This window comes from Chroicocephalus ridibundus, chromosome 2 (genome assembly GCF_963924245.1).
Source record: "Chroicocephalus ridibundus chromosome 2, bChrRid1.1, whole genome shotgun sequence".
Taxonomy (NCBI): domain Eukaryota; kingdom Metazoa; phylum Chordata; class Aves; order Charadriiformes; family Laridae; genus Chroicocephalus; species Chroicocephalus ridibundus.
The window spans coordinates 121806467-121831371 of NC_086285.1; the positions used below are offsets into that span (position 1 = coordinate 121806467).

The 24905-nt window shown below is 37.3% G+C and overlaps 1 protein-coding gene across 4 annotated transcripts in view; it reads right to left on the reverse strand.

The window, feature by feature from the left end:
* Positions 1–24905, reverse strand: part of TRAPPC8 (trafficking protein particle complex subunit 8) — a 56287-nt gene that overhangs the window by 13201 nt on the left and 18181 nt on the right. For all 4 annotated transcript variants that reach the window (XM_063326777.1, XM_063326776.1, XM_063326779.1 and 1 more), the window contains 18 exons: positions 23476–23591; positions 22172–22322; positions 20763–20863; positions 19167–19272; positions 17318–17449; positions 14975–15199; positions 13794–13902; positions 12840–13034; positions 12517–12647; positions 11391–11465; positions 10564–10690; positions 9449–9606; positions 8182–8624; positions 4900–5047; positions 3491–3587; positions 2532–2600; positions 2379–2419; positions 442–627 (listed from right to left, as the gene is read on the reverse strand). In XM_063326777.1, the coding sequence (XP_063182847.1) occupies positions 442–627; positions 2379–2419; positions 2532–2600; positions 3491–3587; positions 4900–5047; positions 8182–8624; positions 9449–9606; positions 10564–10690; positions 11391–11465; positions 12517–12647; positions 12840–13034; positions 13794–13902; positions 14975–15199; positions 17318–17449; positions 19167–19272; positions 20763–20863; positions 22172–22322; positions 23476–23591 (2610 nt within the window). The remainder of the gene's footprint in view (positions 1–441; positions 628–2378; positions 2420–2531; positions 2601–3490; positions 3588–4899; positions 5048–8181; positions 8625–9448; positions 9607–10563; positions 10691–11390; positions 11466–12516; positions 12648–12839; positions 13035–13793; positions 13903–14974; positions 15200–17317; positions 17450–19166; positions 19273–20762; positions 20864–22171; positions 22323–23475; positions 23592–24905) is intronic.

Consider the following 24905-nt stretch of genomic DNA (forward strand, 5'->3'; position numbering starts at 1 on the left):
TATGTTTATGCATCCAATTTTGAAAGCACAGACAACTACTGAAGTACAGACTGCCGATTTCCACTACTTAATATTCACATTCTGGTAAATGAGATCCTCTTCTTCAAAGCAGACTGGGTTACTCTTACAGTTCTATGATAAAAGCAAGCATTAACAAATCTTAGTTTAAGATTTCAGAATCTTCTCTTTTAAGAGGAGAACTTGTAAGAACTGGGTGCATCCAAAATAACGTAAAACCACTTAAGCATACTTATTACAGTAACAGCTACTAAGACTGTCTTTGCTTCTTGACACCATTTTAGCTCATTTGACTGCTCTCTAAAGAAATTCATCCATAAATTTTGTATGAGTACTCCGGAAATTCAGGATGCCATATTAAATTTTTTTTCTAACAGTCATACTTCACAGCCAAATTACTGCAAAGGCCACAACCATACATACCTTCCACAGTACAACAACATTCAAATCAACTTCACTGCATCTTTGTATCAATCGGACCGTCTCATCAAATGATTGCTTCACAGCCCTTTGAGAAGCATGAGTATGAGACTGCACATGTGTTCTTTTAAATTCAGATGATAAGCTTTGAAAAAAAAAGTCTGCACAAGGACTGGCTGAACTTATTATCTGCAAGAAAAAAAAAAAGCAAGAAAGACTGCTCTCAGAACAGGATGCAAGCTAACACAAGTTACTCTAACACAGCTCATTGCTGTAGTACTTCAGTTCCATCATCTTGCTCTGCTTCTCCTTGCAAACCTACAGGATGCCACACATTTTGGTTTCCATACTTGCCCTGTTAGAGATCAGCCCTACCTAATGAACTGTCTAAGCGAAAAAGAGCTATAGATTATTGGCCCAAAACTACAAATAGCAGAATTGGAAATAACGGCTTTGATGATTATCACCAGACAGCCTACTGTGATGTATCAAGCATAGTGGAGAGAGCTGAAGTGTCCAACCCACAAAATAAGTCACATACAAGTCTTTATTGCTTATTAATATTTTCCTCGGGTTAGCTAGAATTATCAAAGTTAGGAACATACATTTTGCTAGCAACAGCGAAGGCAGATTGCATAGCATATTCCCCATGTACAAGTGGCACAGCAGAAGCACTGTGCTGTTTGTCAAGTTTGTCATCATTTATGCTGAGCTTTTCCAACACCAAAAGCTTGATAGGAAAGCAGTGGTTTTAAGACTGACAGCAATGATACTTGGAGACAGCAAGATAAGTAAAAAACAAAAGACTTTAGCTTCCTAACCCCTCCCTTTCAAAAACGTTCCCCTTTCCAGAAGATGCTGTTGCAGAGCTGCTAATTGTTGCATTAGCAGAATACTCATACCCAGGGAGACAAAAATCTGCTTTTGGAGTAACTGTCTAGAAGGGAGGTCCCCCTGCCCACCCCCCCATTACAGAACATTTTCTTATAATAAAGCTGAAGTTCATGCAGTTCATCCAACTTTGAAAATGCAAAGAGGGATCATCTACCTCAGATTTTTAGTCCTAACTTCAAATTTATACTCCCAAAAAATGAAGTGGCACTGAGTAGGTTTTCTTTGGCTTTTAAAAGCTGGATACATATATGAAAAATGTACACTCAGCATAAGGCAGTCTGAAATTTCATAGGCAGTCTGAAATCCAGCTAACTAAATCCACTATGCTGATGTAAATTTCTGATCTGATGCAAGTGGCCTACTTTCCTCACATTTTGAGAAAGCATTCACTGTACCAAGGGCATTTACTAAAAGGATTCTTCTTCAAACAACACCTGTATGCTTAAAAAGATTAAAAGAGCATGACAGTTTAGAATCTTAAAGTGTTGGGTTTGTTTTTTTTTTTAAAAGAAAAATCAAAGAAACAGACTCCTTGAACTGCTTGCAACCTACATCAGCAGTTTTGAAATTTTGGTACCAACATTCATTAGAGGTTTCCAGATTATTTTTAGAATAAACTCTAATTAGAGTTTTTAACTTATCTTATAAAAATATAATTAAGAAAAAAAACAATAGAACAAGAATCTGATATCCGCAGATCTCTACTAGAAAACTAGCAAGCTGGGAAATATTCAGAAGAACTGCTCTGAAGAGTTGGAAAGGAAGGAAAACATTAGCAAAGAAATTAGCATTGCAATGCACTAGCAAATTAGTTCAGCTGTGGAGTTAAAATTCCAGGCTACCCACTAGCCTATGCAACCTTACCTTCTCTTTGCAAAAGAGTTGACCTGGAAGACCAACAGCTTCTGACGTGCAAAACTCATCTTCCCAACTATTAACACACTGTTCCCATTTTTGAATTTTAGAAGAGGCTTTCACTGGGATACTTGCACATGACAGGGATACCTTGCACAAGACTAAATATGCAGTTGCACCAGTTCACCTACCTGTTCATTTCCAAAGACAATGTCTGCAAATGTGTAATTTTCTGAGGGATAAAAAGAGAAGGCATTGTTTCAGCATCACGAGAAGTTACTTCAGCATACAGCATCCAAATGGTATTTTCTTCAAAACATTACCGTATTCAGGAGAAAACCTACCTTCCGAGTTTTTGCACCTTACTGCTTTAAAGCATAACTTCGCTCTCTCTCTGCTAGCAAGTTTAGTATCTGAAAGAAAAAGATTGCAAGATTTTTTCCCCCTCAGCATAATCAGATTCCCTCCTGATTAGCCAAAAGTCAGCCTTTAAAATCCACAAATAAAACACACACTGATGATACTCAAGAAGCACAACTAATCAAGCAGAGCAACTGCGTGGTAGTAAAGATGTTATATTTTCTGTGACTGTAAGGTAGTAAAGAAGATGCGTCTTCTGCTGACCCCTTCCATCTACTTCTAGAGCAGGAAGTGAGTCATAATACATAAAGATACAAAGAAAGAAGGAACAGAAGACAAAAGATTCAGTTTTACATAAATGGTTCACCCTCAATATTAATACAAGAGGAATACATGCCTAGAGCAATTTTGATGTACATAAAATGTCAGCATACAAGTAATAATAACATTTATCAGATACAGTTACAGCACTTTTTTTTGTCCAGGATAGTTAGCCTTTTCAAAAATTAGCAGCTTGTATTAGTTAAGACAGGACACAGCAGTAGCAATTCTGGTATGTTTCTAATAAGTGACTAGAGCACTTATCAAATACTCCGTTGCTCAGTTAAATCTAACACTGATATAAATAACTAAAAGTAAAGGAACACTGAAACATATTTCTTGTGAGGCAAGTTATAAGCCAACACAGACGTGGATTTCTCTACCTCACAGAAATAATTTATCTGTAAGTTAAGCCTATTTTTAAAATTAATGATATCTGAAAGTTATCTGTCAATATACTTTTCTTGAAACACTAACAAAAGAAGGGCTGTAGTATGTTTGAAACAAAGTTTTTAGAAGCAAGTATTCTGAAAGCCAAATTGAATTCCTTGTATGATTCCTTTAACAGTCCTTATCACACAGAAGCAAGACTTGCCACCCTTTTGGTGATAAAGATACACACCTTTGTCTTCAGAGATGTTAACAGATTTTTGAAGCTTCCAGTGCTTGCTATTACTTGAAACTTGCACTACATGAAATTCTTTAACACCAGTCTCACTCTAAGGAAAAAACAAAAGTTATGTCAAATAAGACCAGTCACAGTTGTGATGTTCCACAACACATTAAGTGTTCATTGCAAGGTGGCACTGTTAGAATCTTAATTTAACTCATTATTCACACCATCCATAATACAATACTAAGGAGAAATAAGGAGATTTAAGACCCACTGTAAGGTTAAACAACAGTCCCAGCTCACAGCAACTTCCAACTCCAGTAAACAAAGCCACACAAAGAGGAAACAAAAGATCCCCCAGAAAAATACCCACAAGCTAGTATTTTAGATTAAGACAACTATAAAAAAACCTAGGCTTTTAACTCCAATGCAGAACACTGTCGACAAGGCCACTTAGTTTTTAAGATTACTTAGGAACATTGCTAGCTGGTAAATCCCAGAAATTCAAGAACTCTTTTTTTTTTCATATATACACAATGAAAAGTAGCTTTCAGTGTTGGTTTCCTTCCTCAGAAAGGGCAAAGTGGTAGTGGAAAATTAAGTCTCAACGTAATCTGATAACTTTGTAAGTACTTTATAAAACATCCCTTCCTCCTCAAAGGAGGATTGGACAACATTCACTTTCATAGCTGAAGAAAAAATGCCGAGTGCACACACCTTTGAAACAAAATGACAAATCAGGTCAGTGATTCCACTACCAGCTAAGTGTCTAGGAATTCTTTAAGCAGAGGATTCAATTACCTTGCTTTGAGCTTGAAAAAATGGGAGCAGGTTTACCAAAAAAATGAGTAAATTTAAATTAGTGTGGTATGACAGAATGAAGTATTTTAGTCTGCTTTGCTAAGTCAACAGATCACAACATATATGGATACAGACATATCTGTATTTGGATTATATTTGCAAAAAACATCTTTTAGAACTTGGTAATACATGTAAACACAGAAGCTTCCTTCAACTTGGAGCTTAAATTTTTGACTTCACAACACCACTTATTCCAGCAGTGTTTTCACTGAAAGGTTGCAGGGGGCACACATCTCGTTCAGAACTATCTTGAAAGCTGTGATCGTCAACAACATTCATTAATTTGGAATAAGTCTTCCTAAAAGAAAAAAGACTCCGGGCTACAGTACTGTAATTCACTTAGAACAGAGACAGTTATAAGCAGACTTCCAGAGAGTTGAGATATAACTTAATGTCAGTATTCTCTTCCCAACAGTAACTGGAATGATTAAATATGCAAGGTTTACTTAGCATTTGCAGAATAGTTGTAAAAAACCTTTTACTTAAGTCTTGGTTCTAGTGGTGACATTACACATCTGCTGAGATTTAGAACCGTATTATTAAAAATAAGAACTTACAGTATTGATATTTTCTACATCCACAAACACCAACATACTGTCCCCTCTGCCTTCTTCATCTTCAAGTGCATTACTTCTGCAGACAGTAGCTCGAATATGCAGAGACCGGCTAGTACAAATAACTGCAGTGTGCCTTAATACCCTATGACTAGGAAAAGTGGAAGAAAAAAAAAAAAAAAAAAAAAAGAGACATTCTGAACAACCAGGACTGCCATACAGAACTTGTCATCAGGAAGTTTAGCTTTTACGTTTGCCTTCAATACTAAGGCCATTAGACAATTTATTCCTTTTAACCAGAGACACTTTTTAGGTTCCTATCAGAACTACATTATTTTTAATAGTCATGCTGCATGGGTAGTGCTGTTCAAACATGCAATCTCTTAGCCACTTTGAAATACTGGAGAAAGGTTCATAAGTTACCATGATAAAAAATACACCAAAAATATTTCTGGTGTAAGGTAACTGGCACAGTGAAAGCAAACAGGCATGTATTGGGAGAGGGATGTCACTGAACTATTTAATGCCACCACATGCTTTTTAAAATAGAGTTTTTGAGTAAATAAACCATAAGAGGTCCACTAGTTAGTCACATCTCCTGCATAAATATTTACTAAAAAGCATTTAGACAGAATACCACTGCATTCAACAAATTCCCCTGAACTGAGAATCTTGAAAGTTTACTTCTAGAACCATCACTACTCTGCCCTGCCTTTTTCCAGACAAGCTCAACTTCCAGGCCAGCAAGCCCTTTGTAAAAGTTATCTTCCTGTTTTTCTAATGATGAATAAACTTACATTCTTGGACACCATCAAACACATGAGCTTTTCCCATGTAGAAGTTTGTGTTACCATAACTTCCACTTGGAAACATTAAAGGCATGCAAAAGTTTGACACACATTACCAACTAAATATGCTGAAACATCATGTAATACTTGTTTTGGGAGGGGAAGAATCAGTGGTTTCCTAAACTCTACTCAACATAACGTCGCAATCTACAGGATAAACTTAACAGTTTCACAGTTAATCTTCAGAAAGATACACAGATGTCTGTGTAACTTTCAAGTGTCCCAAACTAAATCGTTTTTTGAAAATTTAAAAGCTATGCTCAGTCTACAAAGAGTAGTGTTAAACAAGACCACATCACTTAAGTTTTCCTGGAAACTTCAATGTAGTAGGGAACAAATATATTCCCCAAACAACCACCTTCCATCTCTGAAACACCTTGCTTTCTGAATACTATGAACTCAGAGGAGAAATAAGTTCTATTCTTAAAAAAAAAAAAAGGAAAGAAAAATAACTACATTGTAGGGGAACAAATTCCCTATTCCTACAGACTAGTTTAAAGCCAAATGAAAAGTTAACTGGCTTTTCAAAAGCTACAGAAAAATCTAAACAAAGGGTGCATTCGCATGGCTTTTAGTTTAATTTCAAGAACATGCCACTGATCCACTGTCTTGATCAACTCACTTTGCTTTGGTTTACATTACAGAGCAGTCTCACAGCACATGAACTTGGTTTCTTTCTCAGAACTAGCCTGGAAAACAAGCTCCAGCCACAAGCAGACATTCAGTCCATGCAACTAGAGCTTATCTGGAGTAGCCCTGCTCCCCACCATCATCCTGAATATGTACAGTAAAGACACTCAAGTATGTTGGTTTTGGCTGTAGTAAGAGTCCAGTTTCTTCACAGTAGCTGCTAAGGGGCTATGTTTTAGGTTTGTGCTGGAATCAGGGTTGGTAATAGAGGGATGTTTTCATTATTGCTGAGCAGCGCTCACAGAGTCAAGGCCTTTTCTGCTCCTCACACCACTCCGGCAGCGAGCGGGCTGGGGATACACAAGAAGCTGGGAGGAGACACAGCCAGGACAGCTGACCCCCACTGACCAAAGGGATATTCCATACCATATGATGTCACGCTCAGCAATAAAACTAAGGAGGAAGAAGGTACGGGGGACATTTGGAGTTACAGCATTTGTCTTAAATAACACATGATGGAGCCCTGCTTTCTTGGAGATGGCTGAACACCTGCCTGCCAATGAGTAGTAGTGAATGAATTCTTTGTTTTGCTTTGCTTGCGTGGCTTTTGCTTTACCTATTAAACTGCCTTATCTCAACCCACAAGTTCTCACTTCTACCCTTCCAATTCTCTCCCCCATCCTGTCAGGGGAAAAGGAGCAAACAAGCAGGCATGTGGAGCTTAGCTGCCAGCTGTGGTTAAACCACACCAGGTCCCCAGCTCTGATTACAGATCCACTCTGTCTGCACAGCTTCTTAAGGTGGGCAGAGACACATTCTCCAGACAAACAAATCTAGCACATGCAGCTCCATCATAAATTTCTCTCCCAGAAAATTAAGTAGTAACATTCATTAAATCTGTGGCCATTATTCTTAGTGGGCTAAAAACTAAATCTAGACAAAGCCTGTGGCAACTTTCTCAGCTCTAGCTATGAGCTCCAATAGCTGTAAGGTAGCAATGCAAGAACAGTATTTCCAGAAGAGTGAAAGAGAAGGGATAAAGAGACAGTTTTCATTTCTGAATTTGGCTGTTCGCTAGATTGCTACACTAAGGCTTCCTGAACACTGATCTCCACTTTCTGAACAAAGGCCTATTCAGCCCAGAATCTTTGAAGAACAGGTTTCTCAAAAAAGTTATCTTCTGAGCCTTCTTAGCCTGGGACATGAGTGGGATTTGGGAATAAGCAAAACAAAGTCAACTTGCTACCTTTCAAGTTAAGTTCAAAGAAAGCACTATTTGTTAGCTTGTGGTGTCAAATTTGACTGTCCACTGTCTCAAAATGGTCTAAAAAGGAACAATACAACAGCATGCAAGTCAAACTTGGTATTTAAACTCTTCAAAGAGAATAACTTTCATCATAGTACAGTTACTAACCACATTCTAATGAAGAGCAAGACCTTTTGTTCAAAGTATACAAGATTGTTTTATAGCATGCAGAAACACTTAATGAGTTTTTCCTCCCTATGCCTCAGAAATATGTGCTTCCAGAGAAATTAAATACAAAGAGTTTGTATTAACGTTATTCCATTAATCCTCCTTCTACTAAATAATTTTAGTAATTAGCACTTCGATAGAAGTGTAGGCTATGTAATTTCATACGGAAATTAGATCCTATAGTAGAAAAAATTATTGCTTAGAATAGCAGATAACCAGCCACATTTACACCATCACAGCAAATGAGAGAAATTCAGTAAAATTTACATGTATGCTTACAACATTTATAATGTGTCCAATAAGCATGACAAAAAAGTAGATAAAAAAACTTACCACATTTTTGAGTGTCTTTTAATACTTTCATAGTAAAACAAAAAGTTAATTTCATGAACACCTTCCTCATCTGGTCCTCGTAACCACATTGGCAGCTGAACTGAAGCCCCAGGAAGAAGAACAGCATCAGGAAGTGGGACGTGTATTACTTCAGGCTGACCTCCTGTGCCAACCCCAAAGTCTACAGAAGAAGCTGAAGATAGCAGTGCTGTACGCACAGAGGTAGGATCCGTCACAACAGTCTTGTAAGCACTACAGTTTTCAGAAGCTGAAGGACTTAGTGGCGTTAGAACAGCAGTATTTCCACCAAAAGTAAAGAATTCTGGATGCTTGGACACAACCTTCAGTGCGGTAAGAGGACACTTGCTTACATTCACAAATTCTACGTATGCTTTTCTGATTTCTCCACAGAGAAGCCCTGTAGGAAAATTTATAAAGAACACCTGTATGGGAGAGAACAGGAGAAAAAAAACCTGAACGCTGAACCACATTGCGATTGGGCATGAATACAACAATGAACATATTTAAACTATATTGCTCTCTACAGCTTCCTGAGGTGGGCAAGTGGAGAGGGAGGTGCTGATCTCTTCTCCCTGGTATCCAGTGATAGGACATGTTGGAATGGCTCAAAGCTGCACCGGGGGAGGTTAAGACCAGACATCGGGAAGCATTTCTTTACCGAGAGGGTGGTCAAACACTGGAACGGGCTTCCTAGAGAGGTGGTCAATGGCCGAAGCCTGTCATGTTCAAAAGGCATTTGGACAATAACTTTAACATGCTTTTACTTCTGGTCAGCTTTGAATTGGTCAGGCAGCTGGACTAGATAATCATTGGAAGCTCCTTCCAGCTGAACTATTCTATTCTGTAGAGTGTTGTCATTAACCAGTTAATCAGGTCATTTTAACAACCCTCGTAAAGAAAACCACTGTGTTTTAATTAACCGACTTGAAGAACTATTCTAGATGAATGGGAAGCAAACAGAAAAAAGCTTCTTTGCCTACTCCTTCTCACTTTGAAATTTGGCTACAAAAGCTATTGCCAACTAAAATTCAAAATGGAATATAACAAATTCAGAAGGATATTAATCTGGGGGCTTCAAGCTTCACTTGAAAAAAAAAAACCCACACAAGATTGGCGCTGACAGATCAGAAATTAACTGGAAAGATTCAGACATAAACAAAGTATAAGACTTCATTGTTAGAATTACATTTATAAGCTCTAGGTTCAGTTATTTGCTCAAAACTGCCAACAGAAAGTAGCTGCATACCTCCAACAAAGGCATTTCTTCCGTAATAATGGGATCTAAACGTCGATCAGGTCCATATTTAATAGACGTTTTTTCTTCTTTTGTGTTATTAAGTCGAGGCCCTTGGATTTCTAAATCTTGCCGTCCTCGTACAGATAACCCATTGGAGACAAACTTTCCTGAAACAATTTTTAAAAAGGTTGATTTTTTTTTTAAAATAATTCCTAACTTTTTTCTGAGAAGTGATCCAAAGCTCCCTACCCAATCTCAAAAATCATTTTGATTTTTCTGTTATTGGGCACATGCAGTGTTCATTGATTAAGCAGCATCACTGACAAAGAGCTATTCAAAGCTTACTGTCACACGTAACGCATTGCTGTTGCAAGTTCAGACAGCCAGTTATCCATTATCCAACCTACTCTGCCCTTTTATAGAAGGGTCACCTGAAACATTTTTATTTCCTTCAAAGACAGGCCACCACCCTCCAAATGTTTTTTATTCCAAAGGTTTACAGTTTGTAGATAGCTAACCAAGCTTCATTATTTCTTTTAGATGCTGTCAAACATATGCTTTAATGCCCGTTTCTCCCCACAACTAAATTTTCCCTGTGAGAGAGAGTTGCAGATGAGTGACTCAAAACAGATCAAGTAACATGCAATAAGACATTTATATGATAATATAAAGGAAAGAACCAAAAAAGTCAAGATGCTAAACAAATAATTATGCCAGCCAAATTTAAACTTGGGAATCTATGCAAAGAACTTCATTTAGACAAAAGTTGAAAGCTAACAAAGCAAAAAGATTCAGAAGAAAAATGAACGGCAAAGGAATCGGTGAAAGCTGTTATAGATTCAACATAGCATAGATGGTATCTTTAAATTCTGATTATTTTTTTTAATGGCTTCAGAATTTCCAGATTTAAAAGGAACAATAAGTATGGTTTGGCAGAGGTTACTTTCTTTCTAATGGGATTCCTACAGGTGACAATTCATTCTTTTCCTGTTCTAGTTGTTTCTACATCCTTACCTGAAGGAAGGCCTTGCATCATGATATTCAAACGTTAAACACTAGAATTTAGTTCTATGCCATGTCTCCCCCTTCCAGAGACACAAAGCTTAAGGGAGTAACGCACTTACCTGTCTGTAATCCAACAGAAGGATCTATCCCATCTAATGTCACAGCACCCTGAACAGTGCCAAGATTATAAACGACTCCCAGAATATGTAGCTCCCCTGTTTGATGGGGAAAGAGCTTTAGTCTTGCCTGTGGAGATATGTTAAATTTTTGTTGTTGTTGCTACTAGAAAAAAGTATTATCACATTTAAATGTCCCAATTGCTAAAGACACTCACAGCTGTATTTACTTTATAGTTGTGTCAGATGTAACTGCATACAATAACTACAGGTCATTTACTGGATTCAAAGTTTCATATACACAGAATTTATCAAAGTCCACAGCTAAGAGGTGCTCATTACATTAGGAAAGAATCCTAAATTTTAACAAAAATTAACATTAACAGAGGCAGAATCAGAGAATAGTTGAACTTGGAAAGGACCTCTGGAGGTCATCTCGTCGAGCTTGCCTGCTCAAGTAGGGCCACCTAGAGGCAGCTTCCCAGGACCACGTCCAAATGGCTTTTACCATCTCCAAGGATGGAGACTGCACAATCTCTCTGGGCAGCCCTTGCCCAGTGCTCAGTCACCATCACAGAAAAAAACCAAACTGTTTCCTGATGTTCACGGGGAGCCTCCCATGTTTCAGTTTGTGCCCACTACCTCTCGTTTTGTCACATCCTCCCTTCAGATGTTTATAGACACTTGATGAGATTCAGAAGTTCTAGTACTTCATGTATCAGTAAAGTCTTCCGCAAGTTTAGCATTAAGTTCAGATCATAACAAGTCTGAACTCCACCCTGAAGTTCCACACTGAAAAGACTATTTTTAAAACAAAGTATAATACTTACCACTTTTGTCTCCTCACTATTAATTAAAAATTCTGCTATTGCTTCAGTTCCTATCATATCATCATCGCACGTTCCCTGAAAAGAAGGAACAGCTTTTTCAGATACTATTACTCCTAGGCAGAAAGACTGCCATAAATATTACTTCCCACACCTTTTCTAAAGTGCTTAAGGAAAAAAAAAAAGCACACAAGTTTCAAACTGCAGGCAGTTAGGACCAGTAAGTGTTGTATGCCCAGTTTCTCAGGCTTTTTGAATTAAAGAAGCAGCCAGACAGCTCAGTGAACATTTACTTGAGAGAAATTTAAGATTTATCACTGTAAATTGGAACCATTCCCAGTCAATTTCACTAATGCTCACAGAATTATTTATTATACCATTAAAGTAGCAGTTCAGAGCAGAACAGAAGGGAAAGAGTATGGTAATCCTTGAGGCTTATTTATATGAAACCGTATTCATAACTCTGGTAAACACAGCACCTTTAGAGATCACTGTTCCAAATGCTTTTGGCCAGGAAACCAAAATTTACTGTAACATTCAGTATTAGAACACATTAAAACCTTAAAAATATGAATGTGAGAACAGCCCTTCAGAAGGAAGTTTTGGCAATATTAGCTGAAGTGTTAAATTAAACAGTAGTATCTAAAGTATTCAAAACATTAGTTTTTATTACAATAAATTTTTGTTTTTCTTCTAATCAAGATACCACGATGTTCCTATGTCATACCAGACAGTCTTTTTCACTACATACAGTAGCTCGAATAATAAAAAGGTATTTGATAATATACCTATTGACACTGTAAGTCATTTCTGCTGGTCAAGGCTAGCGTGACTCAAAATAGATGTACTACACATACAATGAAATGTTGGAAGTATTTTGCTTTGCATTAAGCTTTACAATACTCATTACTGTATGTTTGTTAACTTGATTGCTTTGTGCCCTATGGATCTAGGAAAACCTAAACAATGCATAAAGAAATTCAATAGCTACTCTTTTTTTGCATTTTTTTTTAAATTTACACTTAAACCAGCTGTTTTCATATTACAGATTTTTGAAGACTTAAGTTCATATATACTCTAGAACTGTAGCTGTATGATTTTGGTTGGATGAGGATGAACCTTTCCTTACCAGCTCTTTTGTTTCTCCATCATGCTTTGCATTGAAGTCTTTAGGTTGAAATTTCCACAGTAATGAAAGGTCAGTCAAAAGAAGTGGAACTTTCAGAGGGTTTCGGAAGGACACTTCAACAGTTATTGGTTCTATTAAAAAAGTGCAAGAAAGTAATGACAACAGGCTACCCTCACCACAATCTGAAGGTTCACTTAACTCAAACCATTCTTGTGCAAACAACTTGTACAAGAACATTAGTTTAAGTCTACAATAACACAGGAAATACCGTACATATTTATCTAATTCACTTTATTTCTGAAGTGTATAAATCTTAACTTTACCTTCTATCACAGCAAGTGGAAATCTGGAGTTATCTGAGTAGCGATTTAAACAGAACTGTGTTGGTTGAAAGTTTGAAGGTATTATTCCTTTGTTTATCACAGAAACAATCTGCTCCTCGAGTTCCTTCCACTGTTGTGATGATTCCGAGTCATACTCCTGATCCAGACTTACATGCGTAGCTGCCTGCTTTTCACCTAGTATGAGTAAGACAATCTTAGAAGATGAAAACAGTGGCATGTAACAGTTGCAACACAGGGCTGCACTGGCAATTTGGTAAGTATTGTTAAAATATCTTAAATTCTCAGTCACTGTCATTTTTATGTTACAGTTGACTTAAGTCACAGAATTGCAAGACATTTTCAAATATACACATGGAAGACAATAGTGAGGATAATTTGAGTATAGTTCTATTTGCAAATTTTGGAAACCCAAGATTTTAGCATGCTACATGGTATACTCAGTTTACAGATTATTTTTACTTTTTGACAGAATACAGACCCACAGTAGAGCCCTGGTTTACCTAAGAATTTCCACTCAGCTTACTTCACATTCAGCAATCACAGAGTTTCAAACATTTCATCCAAGAGAAAGTTAACTGTAAAGCTAATTTCTAGCATTGGCAATAGCATCTAGCATTTGCTAGAACATTAATAACCCCTTTCATGAAGTTCATTACAGACTTGCATTGAAGCTTTCCATCTATGAAAAACAGTGGAAGTCGGCACATCCATGAATGCAGATTTCATATTTACACTGTAAGTCTGAAGACATCTAGCGAGTAGGTACTAAGCTTAAGCTTTTCTTTTGAAATCTGATTTAAGAAGTTACCTTGTCACGTTAATTTTACATAATGATAGATATTTTATTATTTTTTTTTAAATGACACCAACTCTTGCATATATTTTGTTTCCATAAAAAAGGGAATTTAAGCTGTTTACATAAAGTTTTCTAACCTTCTGCTGGTCTTCGATCATGCCCAAAGAAAACACGGGTTGCTGAGCTGTTAATATATGGTAAAGGAAGCTGTGGCAAGGGACCATCAGGTGATAGCTGGGTTACGTTCTGGAGCAAAGGAGGAAAACGGTGTCATGCCATTATACAAATACATAATGTCCATGCTGTACATTACCAATAACTGAATGATAAGGAAGCCAAGTTATAAGCAGTCAAAGTTTGAACAGGTGGTATTTTTAAAATGGAATTAATCATTTCAATTAACTGTTTTGATAGTTTCTTCTGGTTTGACAGACTGAAGTGGTATTTTTTTCCTTCAGTAAGAGTTTAAAGTTCATGAAAACTTTATGGAAAAAGGAGAATAATGATCTAATCAGTATTGTGGCTGCATGGCTGTTACAAGCTTTATTTGATGCAAAGCTTGACTCTCTAACTCAGAATTCGATAAGCTATGTTGACTACACCACCACCATTACACAAGACTTACCACAGCTAAGCTCTGGACTCAAACACCAGCCTCAAGTAAGGTCTACCATAACTTGTAAAGACCACAGAAATTCTGTTTACAAGCTTTAAAAGACAGTAAGTAACTATACAGCTGCAAGTTGTGTGGTGAGGTGATATCAGCACTAAACACCCAATAATGTACATAGTATACTGCAATCCAGAATCACTCACAAACTTACAGCCAACTTGATGAGTCACTTCATCTATAAAAACCCATACTAATTAATAAAATTCACTACAACATGGATGGAGAGTACTTTATAGTACCAGAAAAGGTGACAGAGCTAGCCAGTCTTATTAAACATTTATTATAATGATTTTTGAGGCTTTTGATAAATTGATCAAAACATAACAGATCCAATTCTTCTGAAAGAAACAACTATCACAAACTGCAATTCGGCCATGACCCTCAAAAGGAAGAATTCATTTTACTGTAATAAAAACACATAAAAAGTACCACACTAATATGCATTAGTGGAAGTACACTTAATACACACTAGATGCAGAATATTTGGGTTTTTGAAGCCTAAAGTAAAAAATGAACACATTAACTAGATAAAACGACCCTGGAACAAAGCAGGTATGACAAAAATCATTTAATGACTTCATAAAGAGTTACTGGTAATAAACTTACTGATTACTCAAGGAATAAAGACAATGAAAAGTCATTTACCTTATAAACATAAAGATATTCTCTTAAAAAAGCTCCTTGCTGAGCTGGAGGTTGTTTACTATCGTTGATCAAAATATGCCTGAAGGCAGACACAGCATTGTCAAGCTGACGAAGTGTAAAGGACTGGCGACCAATAGTGAAATTAATGTGGTCTTCTGCAAGGGACCAGCCTTTCCCTTTGTAAACCTGCATGGCTTGACAGTAGCAACGTAAGGCATGTTTTTTCTGCAAGAAAAAAAAAAGATTATTTCTCAAATAATCCCATTAGCCACTCATTGCAATTTTAACATTAGGAAGATTGAACATTAAGTCAGAAAAAGCTACTGAAGTTTTTACCACCACCCTCACTATGCTAAGAGTAATGTTTGCAGATCTGTACCTCATAGCACGTGGTCAACACTAATCTAAGTACAGAAGTGTTGGTTCCTACAGTACAGAGCCTAGCCTGCAGATTAAATTCACTTTTTTCAAAGACTAGTGTAACAGGCAGTAAGTTACAAAAGCTAAATCACAAGAGAAGACTCTTTCTAAAATAGCATTCTGCATTGCTTTAGGACTGACTGCTGAAGTCTACATAGCTCTACCGCCAAGCCTCAGGACATAAACTAGATTTAACACATTTAATTTCACTCCATAACTGAACTTCCAGTGTGACACTTCTAGTCAATTGTTGCTCAGTAGCCAGGCTACAGACAAAATCCATGCAAAGCAAACCAACAAAACCACAGCCTTATGGTACACAGAAGACAAAATTACCAATCACATCACCCATTGGGAGATAGATGCTCTGCTCCCAGTCAGCTCCACAGTTCCTTTCCTGTAGCTACATTGGGACCAGGGCATTCAGTCACAAGTCTAGGTATTGAACATCTACAAAGACATTCACTGTACTGGCAAGTCTTAGCTTCTAAAAAAAAGGTAACAGCATTCCCTTATTTACAGCTGTAATGGGAAAAATCTAAGATATGTTCAAATTGGTATAGTGATGACACCAGAGTACAAGCAGTAAATCCTTAACATCAGCAGATATTACTGACACTTTAAAATATGGTATTACAGTATGCAGCTGATCAGCCTGCCTGACTTCCCTTCAGCAGCATTTAATATTTTGGTGTCTCTAAGGATATGGCAGGGGGGGACCCTACATTTACTGTAACACTGCAGAAGTATCCCTTGGAAACCAGAATCCCTACAAGAATTAGACACAAACAACAAGAGACCTGTTACATGAAGACAAAGTCAAAGCTTTACAAAATGCACGCGCTTTCCCAGGCAAAGGAGTAAGACATAAAAGAATAAATAAGAAAACTGTGATCAACAGCTCCCTGTCAGTACTATTGTCATAACAATAGACAGGGAAACTACTACATGAAGAAAGCCAAGGAGGGGGGGAACATTCCTACTATTCTTCACACATGTGATTTTAAATACAGAAGTCAAGAGTACAATACTTTCTGTGGTCCTTATCAGGGCAAAAACAAGATTAAAGTAGAATGGAAAACATCCCCCAAGACCACAGGGCTTTGTTTCAAACTGAATTCTGATGCCTGGGTTCTCCTGTATTACCAATTCGCAATACAAACCTGTTTCTACCACAGGTTCACAGCTTATCAGTAAACTGAAATTGACTGTATTCAGGAACAGCCCCATAACTGGACTCCAGTGACTACCCTCAGCAGGAATCAAGCACAAGCTATCTTTAGAGAGTCTATCCCAAAACTGTGGCAGAAATAAAGCACACAAGTTATGTCCAAACTTTTGAGTTTGTTTACCAGTTAGAGCTGCCTGCGCAGCAATGTGAATGGAAGTAAAACCAATCTGATTTCTATTGGTTTAATTGCTACTTAAGTCTAAGCAGCCATAAAGAGATGCTTTAGTTCGTCTTGTAGTAACTGTTCATACACCTGTGCCTCCACTAAAAAGCCCGTGGTTAAGGCACCAGGAAAAACAGATATCTAAATTTTGCTATTATTATAATAAATTAAAAGTTTAACAAATCTTAACTCCTACAACTCACTCTTCTCTCAAGAGCAAAAACACTCCTTTGCCCAAACAAAAAGCCTTATATTTCACTGTCTATAAGACTGAGACCCAGAGATGCAAACACACATCACTTCAGTTTCGAGTCAGTGATCTTCAGCATTACTTCAAAAACAGAAGTAAAAGACTATGCTGATCAACACAGAAGTCATTTTCAGAAGATCACACAGCTGAATACTTCTGACTAATACAAAAGTGTCAGAAGCCAGGCATCTTTTTCCAGACTAATGACACATTTAACACGTTTTTCAGAATAAGTATCAAATACTGAGCATATTTTCCCTGTGGAAAGATAATACTTACCTGGCCTGCTTTACTAAACCTATGGCCAGCCAGTATCATATGAAATGCAAATTTTCTAACCATCGGACTTCTCATGTTTATGAAGCAGTGTGCTGCCTGCTCCAACAGAAGTGCGCTGCGAAGATCTGAATCCTATTTAAAACCAAAAAGGAGAATTAACCTCAAAGTTGAATACAAACATGATGATAACAGTGGCCTTTTTTTAATGCTAACAGGGAAAATAGGCTGTAACAGTGCTGTGAAGCTGAAGATTCTTTTATATAAAAACATTTATGTATATGTGTGCAGATAAAAGAAAAAAGGCTAAAAGTATTTTTCACTTTGTTATATGTATAGTGTTCAATACCAAACACGCTGGTAGTTTTTCCCAGTGAAGATATTTACATATCAACCTGTTTCAGTATAAGTGACAAGCGTTCAAGGCCAGGCTGGATGGGGCTTTGAGCAGCCTGGTCTAGTGGGAGGTGTCCCTGCCCATGGCAGGGGGGTTGGAACTAGATGATCTTTAAGGTCCCTTCCAACCCAAGCCATTCTGTGATTCTGTGACCAAAGAAATATTTTCTGCTTTTTCAGTTACTCATGCTACTGTTTCTAACACTTAACCATTAGCTCTAAAGCAGTACCTTTTCCCTCTCCCTCCCCCTGCAGAAGTTAAGGCTAGAAATAAAAAATAAGAGCTTTACTAGGATGAAGGAAAAATAGAGGGAGCAGTGGAACTTAGTGAATTTGTATCACAAGAAGCAGGATGATTTCTTAATAGTGTACAATTTCTTATTATTACGCCCTTCTCTTCTCATGCCAAGGCACAGCTGTATTCAACCAATCAGAACAGAATCTACTTGATTTTACCACAACTGAATTCCATGCTATCAGTGTGGTCCAAGTATGTCTCTTGACTACAAATACACTCAGAGATACCTATATAGTATCCTGTGAAGATTTTCCTTGCAACTGCCAAAAGGCACCACAAGCATAATACATATAATTTTAAGTTGTAAAATGATTGCGCAGAGCCAATACTACTTAAATTCCTTGCTTAAATAACTTACACTGTTCATATAAATTTTAGTAGCAAGCTTAAGTTGAAAGGGCAAGAATAAAGCTACAAAGGCACTTGATAGAGAAACTTACAGAACTAAGCAAATTTATTCGATGCTTAATCTATCCCAGGAAAAAAAAAATCTCAGAAGCATCACATCTGGTGCAGCTGGCCACAAAGACAGAACTAACTGCCAGTTAGACTTTCCTCTCAAGCTACATAGAAGACACTATACCTTTTTGGTATTACATTTGTTTCACTCTTTTTCAAGCAATACCCTTTCTGGGCTATTAGAAGTTAATTCCATGCTTAATTTCCACCATTTAATATTACAGAAGTGTTCAGACTAGCTTTCACTTACACAGTTAAGATTTTAATGATTCATAACAGCTGAGCTCCAGTAATGCCTTAGTTACTTAAACTATACAGCACTTCTGATTATATGTGGGATAGTACCCATTATGGCTCTGGCAAGCCACGCTAATACTTTTAACCTGTGAGTTCTTAAACTGAAAGTATGCCACACAAGAGCTAAGCAGATGTCAAAGAAATCCAAAGATAACAAATGCACATTTGGATATGTAAAGAAGTCAAGCAAATCATTTGACTAGAAAGAAAAAGAGTAACAGTACTAGTTTCTTCCCTTGAAGCGTAAACAGAGTTTTCTTCGCTTCATGCTTTACAGCAGCTCATTTGCTACCTTGGGCTAGCAAACATCACAGAACAAAAATTAGAATGTAACCTAGAAGTGCTTGGGTAAATAAACAAAGGGGGAAGGGCAGGAGTGGAAAAAGCTACTAAGTGTTTTACCTCACTGGTTAAACGAATCAGAAGAGCAGCTGCTTCTGAATATTTGCTTTGACTTTTTAAGATTTCAGCACTAAGCAGCACACAACGTTCAGCCAGAACCATGTTCCTAAAGCAAAAAACATAAATGTGTTAATAAATATTTATCAAAATAAACCATGGAAAACTTTTCACCTCAAAACTGACAAATTTTCTCCACATCACACCAGACTGATGTTCTATGGTTTATCCTTCTTAAATTAAAAGATATGAAAGTTCATCCCCTGCAAAACAACCACATACAGGTTGACACAGTTTCTTATCCTACTATTACAGTAGCTTTTCAAAAGTCAAAGCTAGAGAGCATTTTAGAGGACAGTACTGTATTTATAAGAATACCAACTAAAATGATCAAACCAACTAAGCGATCTGATAAACAAGTCCAATAGCCAGAAACAAGCTGTGCTGGGTTGACCACACTGCTCTATCACATCCCCTCCTCAGCAAGACTGGGGGAGAAAGTTACATTAAAAAGCTCATGTGCTGAGATAAGGACAGGGAGATCACTCACCAGTTACAGTCACAAGCAAAACAGACTTGGTTTGGGGAAGACTAAATTAATTTATTGCCAATCAATAACAGAATAGGATAGCAATAAATTAAAAACAAAACTGGAACACCTTCCCTCAACTCCTCCTTCTTCCCAGGCTCAACTTCACTCCCAACTCTTCTACCTCATCCTCCCGCCAAGCAGGGCAGAGGGACACAGAAAAGTAGTTGCAGTTAGTTCCTAACATTTCATCTCTGATGCTCCTTCCTCCTCATGTTCTTCCCCTGCTCCAGTGCGGTGTCCCTCCCACAGATAGAGTTCTTCAAGAATTGCTCCAGGACGGGTCCTTTCCATGGGGTACAGTCCTTCAGGAACAGACTGTTCCAGTGGGGGTTCCCCATGCATCCCAGCTCCTGACAGGAATCTGCTCTGGTGTAGACTCTCCACAGGCTGCAGTTTCTTTCAGAGCACATTCACCTGTTCCGGCACTGGGTCCTCCACGAGCTGCAGTGTGGATCCCTGTTCTACTGTGGTCCTCCATGGACTGCACAGGGACAGCCTGCTTCACCATGGTCTTGTCCACCAGCTGCAAGGAAGCACCTCCTCCCCCTACTTCCTCATTGACCTTGGTGTCTGCAGGGCTGTTTCTCTCATTTCTCACTCCTCTCTCACAGCTGCTGCTGTTTTTACCCTTTTTTAAGTATGTCACAAAGGCATCACCAGCACCACTGACAGGCTGAGACTTGGGCAGCAGCAAGACCACTTTGGAACTGGGTGAAAACTGTCTCTGTCCGACAGAGGGGCAGCTCCTGCTGTGTTCTCCAGAAGCCACCCCACTACCAAAATCTTCCAAGTAAATCCAATACATAAGTTCAATAAGCACTCTGTTCAGAACAGCACAGATCCCCTTCCAATGTTATCCCAGCTAAACTAACACATCTTACTCTATAAAAAGTTACCATCATTCTGTGATCTTTTAGTCATCTGGCACTATCACTGTGCAGGGGAAGAAAGTTGAGCCACCAGGTCTTTCAACCTTCATTGGATCAGTATGAAAGTAAACAACATACTTGCAGATATCTCGATAGGTCTGAATCGCTGTTTCCATATAGTGAGCAGGATACGGTCTAGGAGCTCCAGGCTGAAGAAAAGCTGATACTGCTGCCATTTCCTACAAGTGAAATTCAGTACTGTCACTGTAGTTTTTTCAAAAAAACTGTAAGCCTCAAAGTGCTGAGGAACATGTTTCCGTTACTCATTCAAGGTCATCATATAATCAGTTACTTGCATACAGAAGTGTATCCAACCCACTATAACTGATAAAAGGTTTAATAAAATAGCCTATTTATGGCTCTGCTTGTAATTAACTAGACAGCAGTAAAAGAGTTATACACACTCACAGAAGTGTTTTCAGTTGATGGTACCCTCAACACTATGCAGAAGCATTGATTCAGTACTGCCTTACAAGTCCAAGAGGTAATTTCATATTGCAGGAACAATCTTTCTGATAAAGTAGCACTATTTTAAGATGAGGACTGTTTTCTGAGTTTTGCTTAAATGAAGTTACATTCTTAGCTTCCAAGGAAACACTTGTAAAACATGCACTCTGAAATTTTACTTCTTTACTTACGGGGTGAAGATAGGATAGCAAAGTTTTCCTGCAATAAGACTAAGACTTGTAGGTTGCAAAAATTCATAATTAAGACCTCTACAAACCATTCATTAAGAAATTAAGATAACTTTTCAGATTATCCAAATGCAGAGCAACTCTCTGTACTGCAAAAATAGACATTTACGTAAAGGTTTTACATCAAGATGGGACAGTGTATACAAGAATGCTTCCATAGCTCTACAATGTAAAGTTTCAAATTTAATCAAGCTAATCAGACTAAAGCCTACAAGACAGTTTCTAACAATTGTTAAAACAAGCTTATTTTCCCCCAGTGCTCCCATTTATCTTATTGAAAATTATTTTAGTCACATATATCTTCACTCTCAAGAGAAATCAATGAATGAGTATGTGTTTACAGTGAAGTTCAGTAGTGACAGACTCAAACTGTATCACTGAAGAGTCTTAACCAAAAAGAAGGTACAATACCATATTTATAGTGACATAGTCTTGACTTCCTGGCAAATAAGTATTTTGCCGAAGTCTAAAAGAGATATTATAAAATCATTTCACACCTGTTTGAGTTATCAGACTACAAGTTTAAAGATCCATTTTGCTGGAGGTTGCTCCTTTCATATTTCACATTTTAAGAATTAAGTCTTCAACTTTTATTCACACCTGTACTCCGTTCATAAAACGGCCAATAGATTTGAGAACACATTAGCATTTCCTGAAGATATGCAGCAAATTTGGCAAGACCCTTATAAATTTGGAGGTGGAGGGAAGAGATTGAATTTTGTTACCTTCAGACAAATATTAGAGATTATTAAGAAAAGTTTACAGAATGTTTATGTTATGTGAAGTACCAACCAGTGCTCCAGCTGCATAAAGCATTGCCTGATCATTTAAGAAGTCTTTCTTTGCTGTATGGTAACAGCTATATGCAAGTTCATAGTGTTGCACCAAAAAGCACAAGTCTGCCATTTTCCGGATTTGAAGCTCTGGTGCTTCTGGTGGATACCTATAAATACAAATATTTAAATTCAAAGTCATAATTTTAATAAATAGAGCAAGACATGCTCTATAAAGTCTTCCCATCTCATCTTAATTTCTATTCACAGAGTAGGAATAAAAACTGCATTGCTTCAGCCTCACCTAAAAAACAGCTAAGAAAAGTAAAGCTGCTTCCTTTCTACCACATGTAACTTGGTTACACACCCTACTTTCTGATTAATGAAATTCACTGCTCCACTAACATTGAAAGCAAGCATTTCTCTTAGCTAAGAAATACTGAAAAAAAGTATGCAGCTATCACTGAAACTGCTCAGGAAGATTAACCATTAAAGCTAAACAGAGCTTTGAGAAGGAAAAAAAAAAAAAAAGAGGACTTTGACTGTTCATCTAGATGTAGCTGTTATTTCTCACCATTTCTTTTGAAAGAAAAAAATCCACTAAAACACTATGCAAGTTCCTGTCCTCTGCAAGCATCAGTCTATCTTTTGATTAGTCAAATAGATAAGAATCACTTCAAGTGAAGATCAAATACATTTTCACAGACACTTGTTAGTCAAACTTTGTAGGAGGCAAACCATGCTTGCAAGTTCAATACAGGAAGTTGAAATTAACAACATTCTGATTATGAATCCAAAGACATACAGCACACAAATTTAAAGCCATACATAAGTGTCAGGGACATTAACTTTGGCTAGGTAATATCTAGAGCTTAATTTAGCTCTCAAACACTTTTGCAAAAGCAATAGACTTAATAGTCAATCAAGCAACTGCAGTAAATGGTGTTTCGCTTAAGTAAGAATAAAAAAAGCTTGTAGAAATCTAAAAAAAAAACCCACCCCACCTTACAGCAGACCATAGCTTCTTTTTATTATTATTACTCTTAAAAATGTACATTATTTGTAACTTAGAAAGTTACACTGTAAATATAGCAGGCAGACGGGTCTGTAATAGTTTGTTTTATCCCTTTTTCTTTAAGTTCTGCTACTGCGTTATTGTACAGTTTTAGGCATAGTACTTTTCATGATTTCTCCAATTAAAGTCTTACGATATTGCTGATTTACTTCACTTCGCAGAACACCAAATAAACACAGGCTTTCCCTCCCCAAAAAACGAGGTTTATTTTCGGTTTATATCTAACGGTATGGACTGAAATTACTTACAGCAAACCAGAAGTATTCTTCAGTTCATTTATACTCTTCTCTGGAACCTTGCTGCCGCTAAACCATTTTTTCGTAGCAGAAAACAGTGATCGACTCAAGCCTTTCCTGGATATTAACTGCAAAGAGACACTAAATTAGAGTACTACATTGCAAGAGATACACTTATATAAAAGTTAAACTAATATAAAAGCCTCAAGCTCCATTAAGGCTTTCCAAATTCTGGGTTTGTTTTTTTTTCATAAAACAGAAATAAACAAAAACAATAAAATAACCAAGAGCGCACTCCTTTAGAATGAATCACTGAAGTTGCAATTAATTTATTTATTCTATGTCAGACACCTAAACTTCACTATTGTTGCTGCAAACTGCAGACATCTCAATACTAAAAACTAAAACATTTGATGTATCTATTTGAAATCTAAACATATTATCCAATTTCTGGTATCAGTCCAGCCTAAAATCTAGATTAAGTACATAATTCAAGACAGAACTTTCTCCCCTTCATCACCCACCCAAAGCATCACCATACTGCAAACACCGATTTCAAGTGTCAAGGGTACAGTCATGCCTGCAAGCAACATTACACAACTTTATTCTTATAGATGATTGCCACTAACGAGGAAACTTCCACATGGAATTATCATTTCCAAGATATAGGGCCAACTACGTCTCTTTTTAAAGATAATTTTTAAGAAAATGTAACTTTTCTTACCACGACTAGGAACATATACTACATTCCCAATGGTAAGGCTGTTTTCTATGCTTTATGTATGCACTTTTTTTTTTTTAGGTGGCTTCATAAAACTTTTCAAGCATAAACATGGTCAGCATATAGAAACTCCCAACTGCCAATTCAGGGAGAAAGTGTTCCTTACAGCATGTGATACTTCGTATCAAAACCCCCCATACTTAAAAGTATAACCTGAATGGACAATTCAATCAAATTACAAAGTTCGGATAACAGACTAATATTTGGGTCCAAGTCTAATGCTAAGTACTGTAATTTGATTGTATTACCTATGTCAATCCATCTCTCCAACTGTTTAAGACCATATAAAAGTGAAACACTCAGGAAGGACCTTACTGTGATGGAAATAACTTTAATGCATGTCCTTGACTTAACATAGGCATGATAATAACTATAACTTCCAATAAGTTTGAGAGAAGAATATTCAGTTGCAAAGACTACTGAGATCAAAACAGAACTGCATGATTTAGGGTGTCCGTGCATTTCTCCCCCTATCAAGAAGCAGCGGTGGAAGAATGTAGCTTTTTGGCAGACAATTATTGATGAATACACATTTCTTAACTTTTGCTGTGCATTCTAATGTAGAAAAACAAAAGGTACATTTTGTTCCTTGTGCCAGAATCGTCCAGAAGCATAAAAATACTAAGATTTTAGGAGTGAGGACAGATAACCCTGATAACAG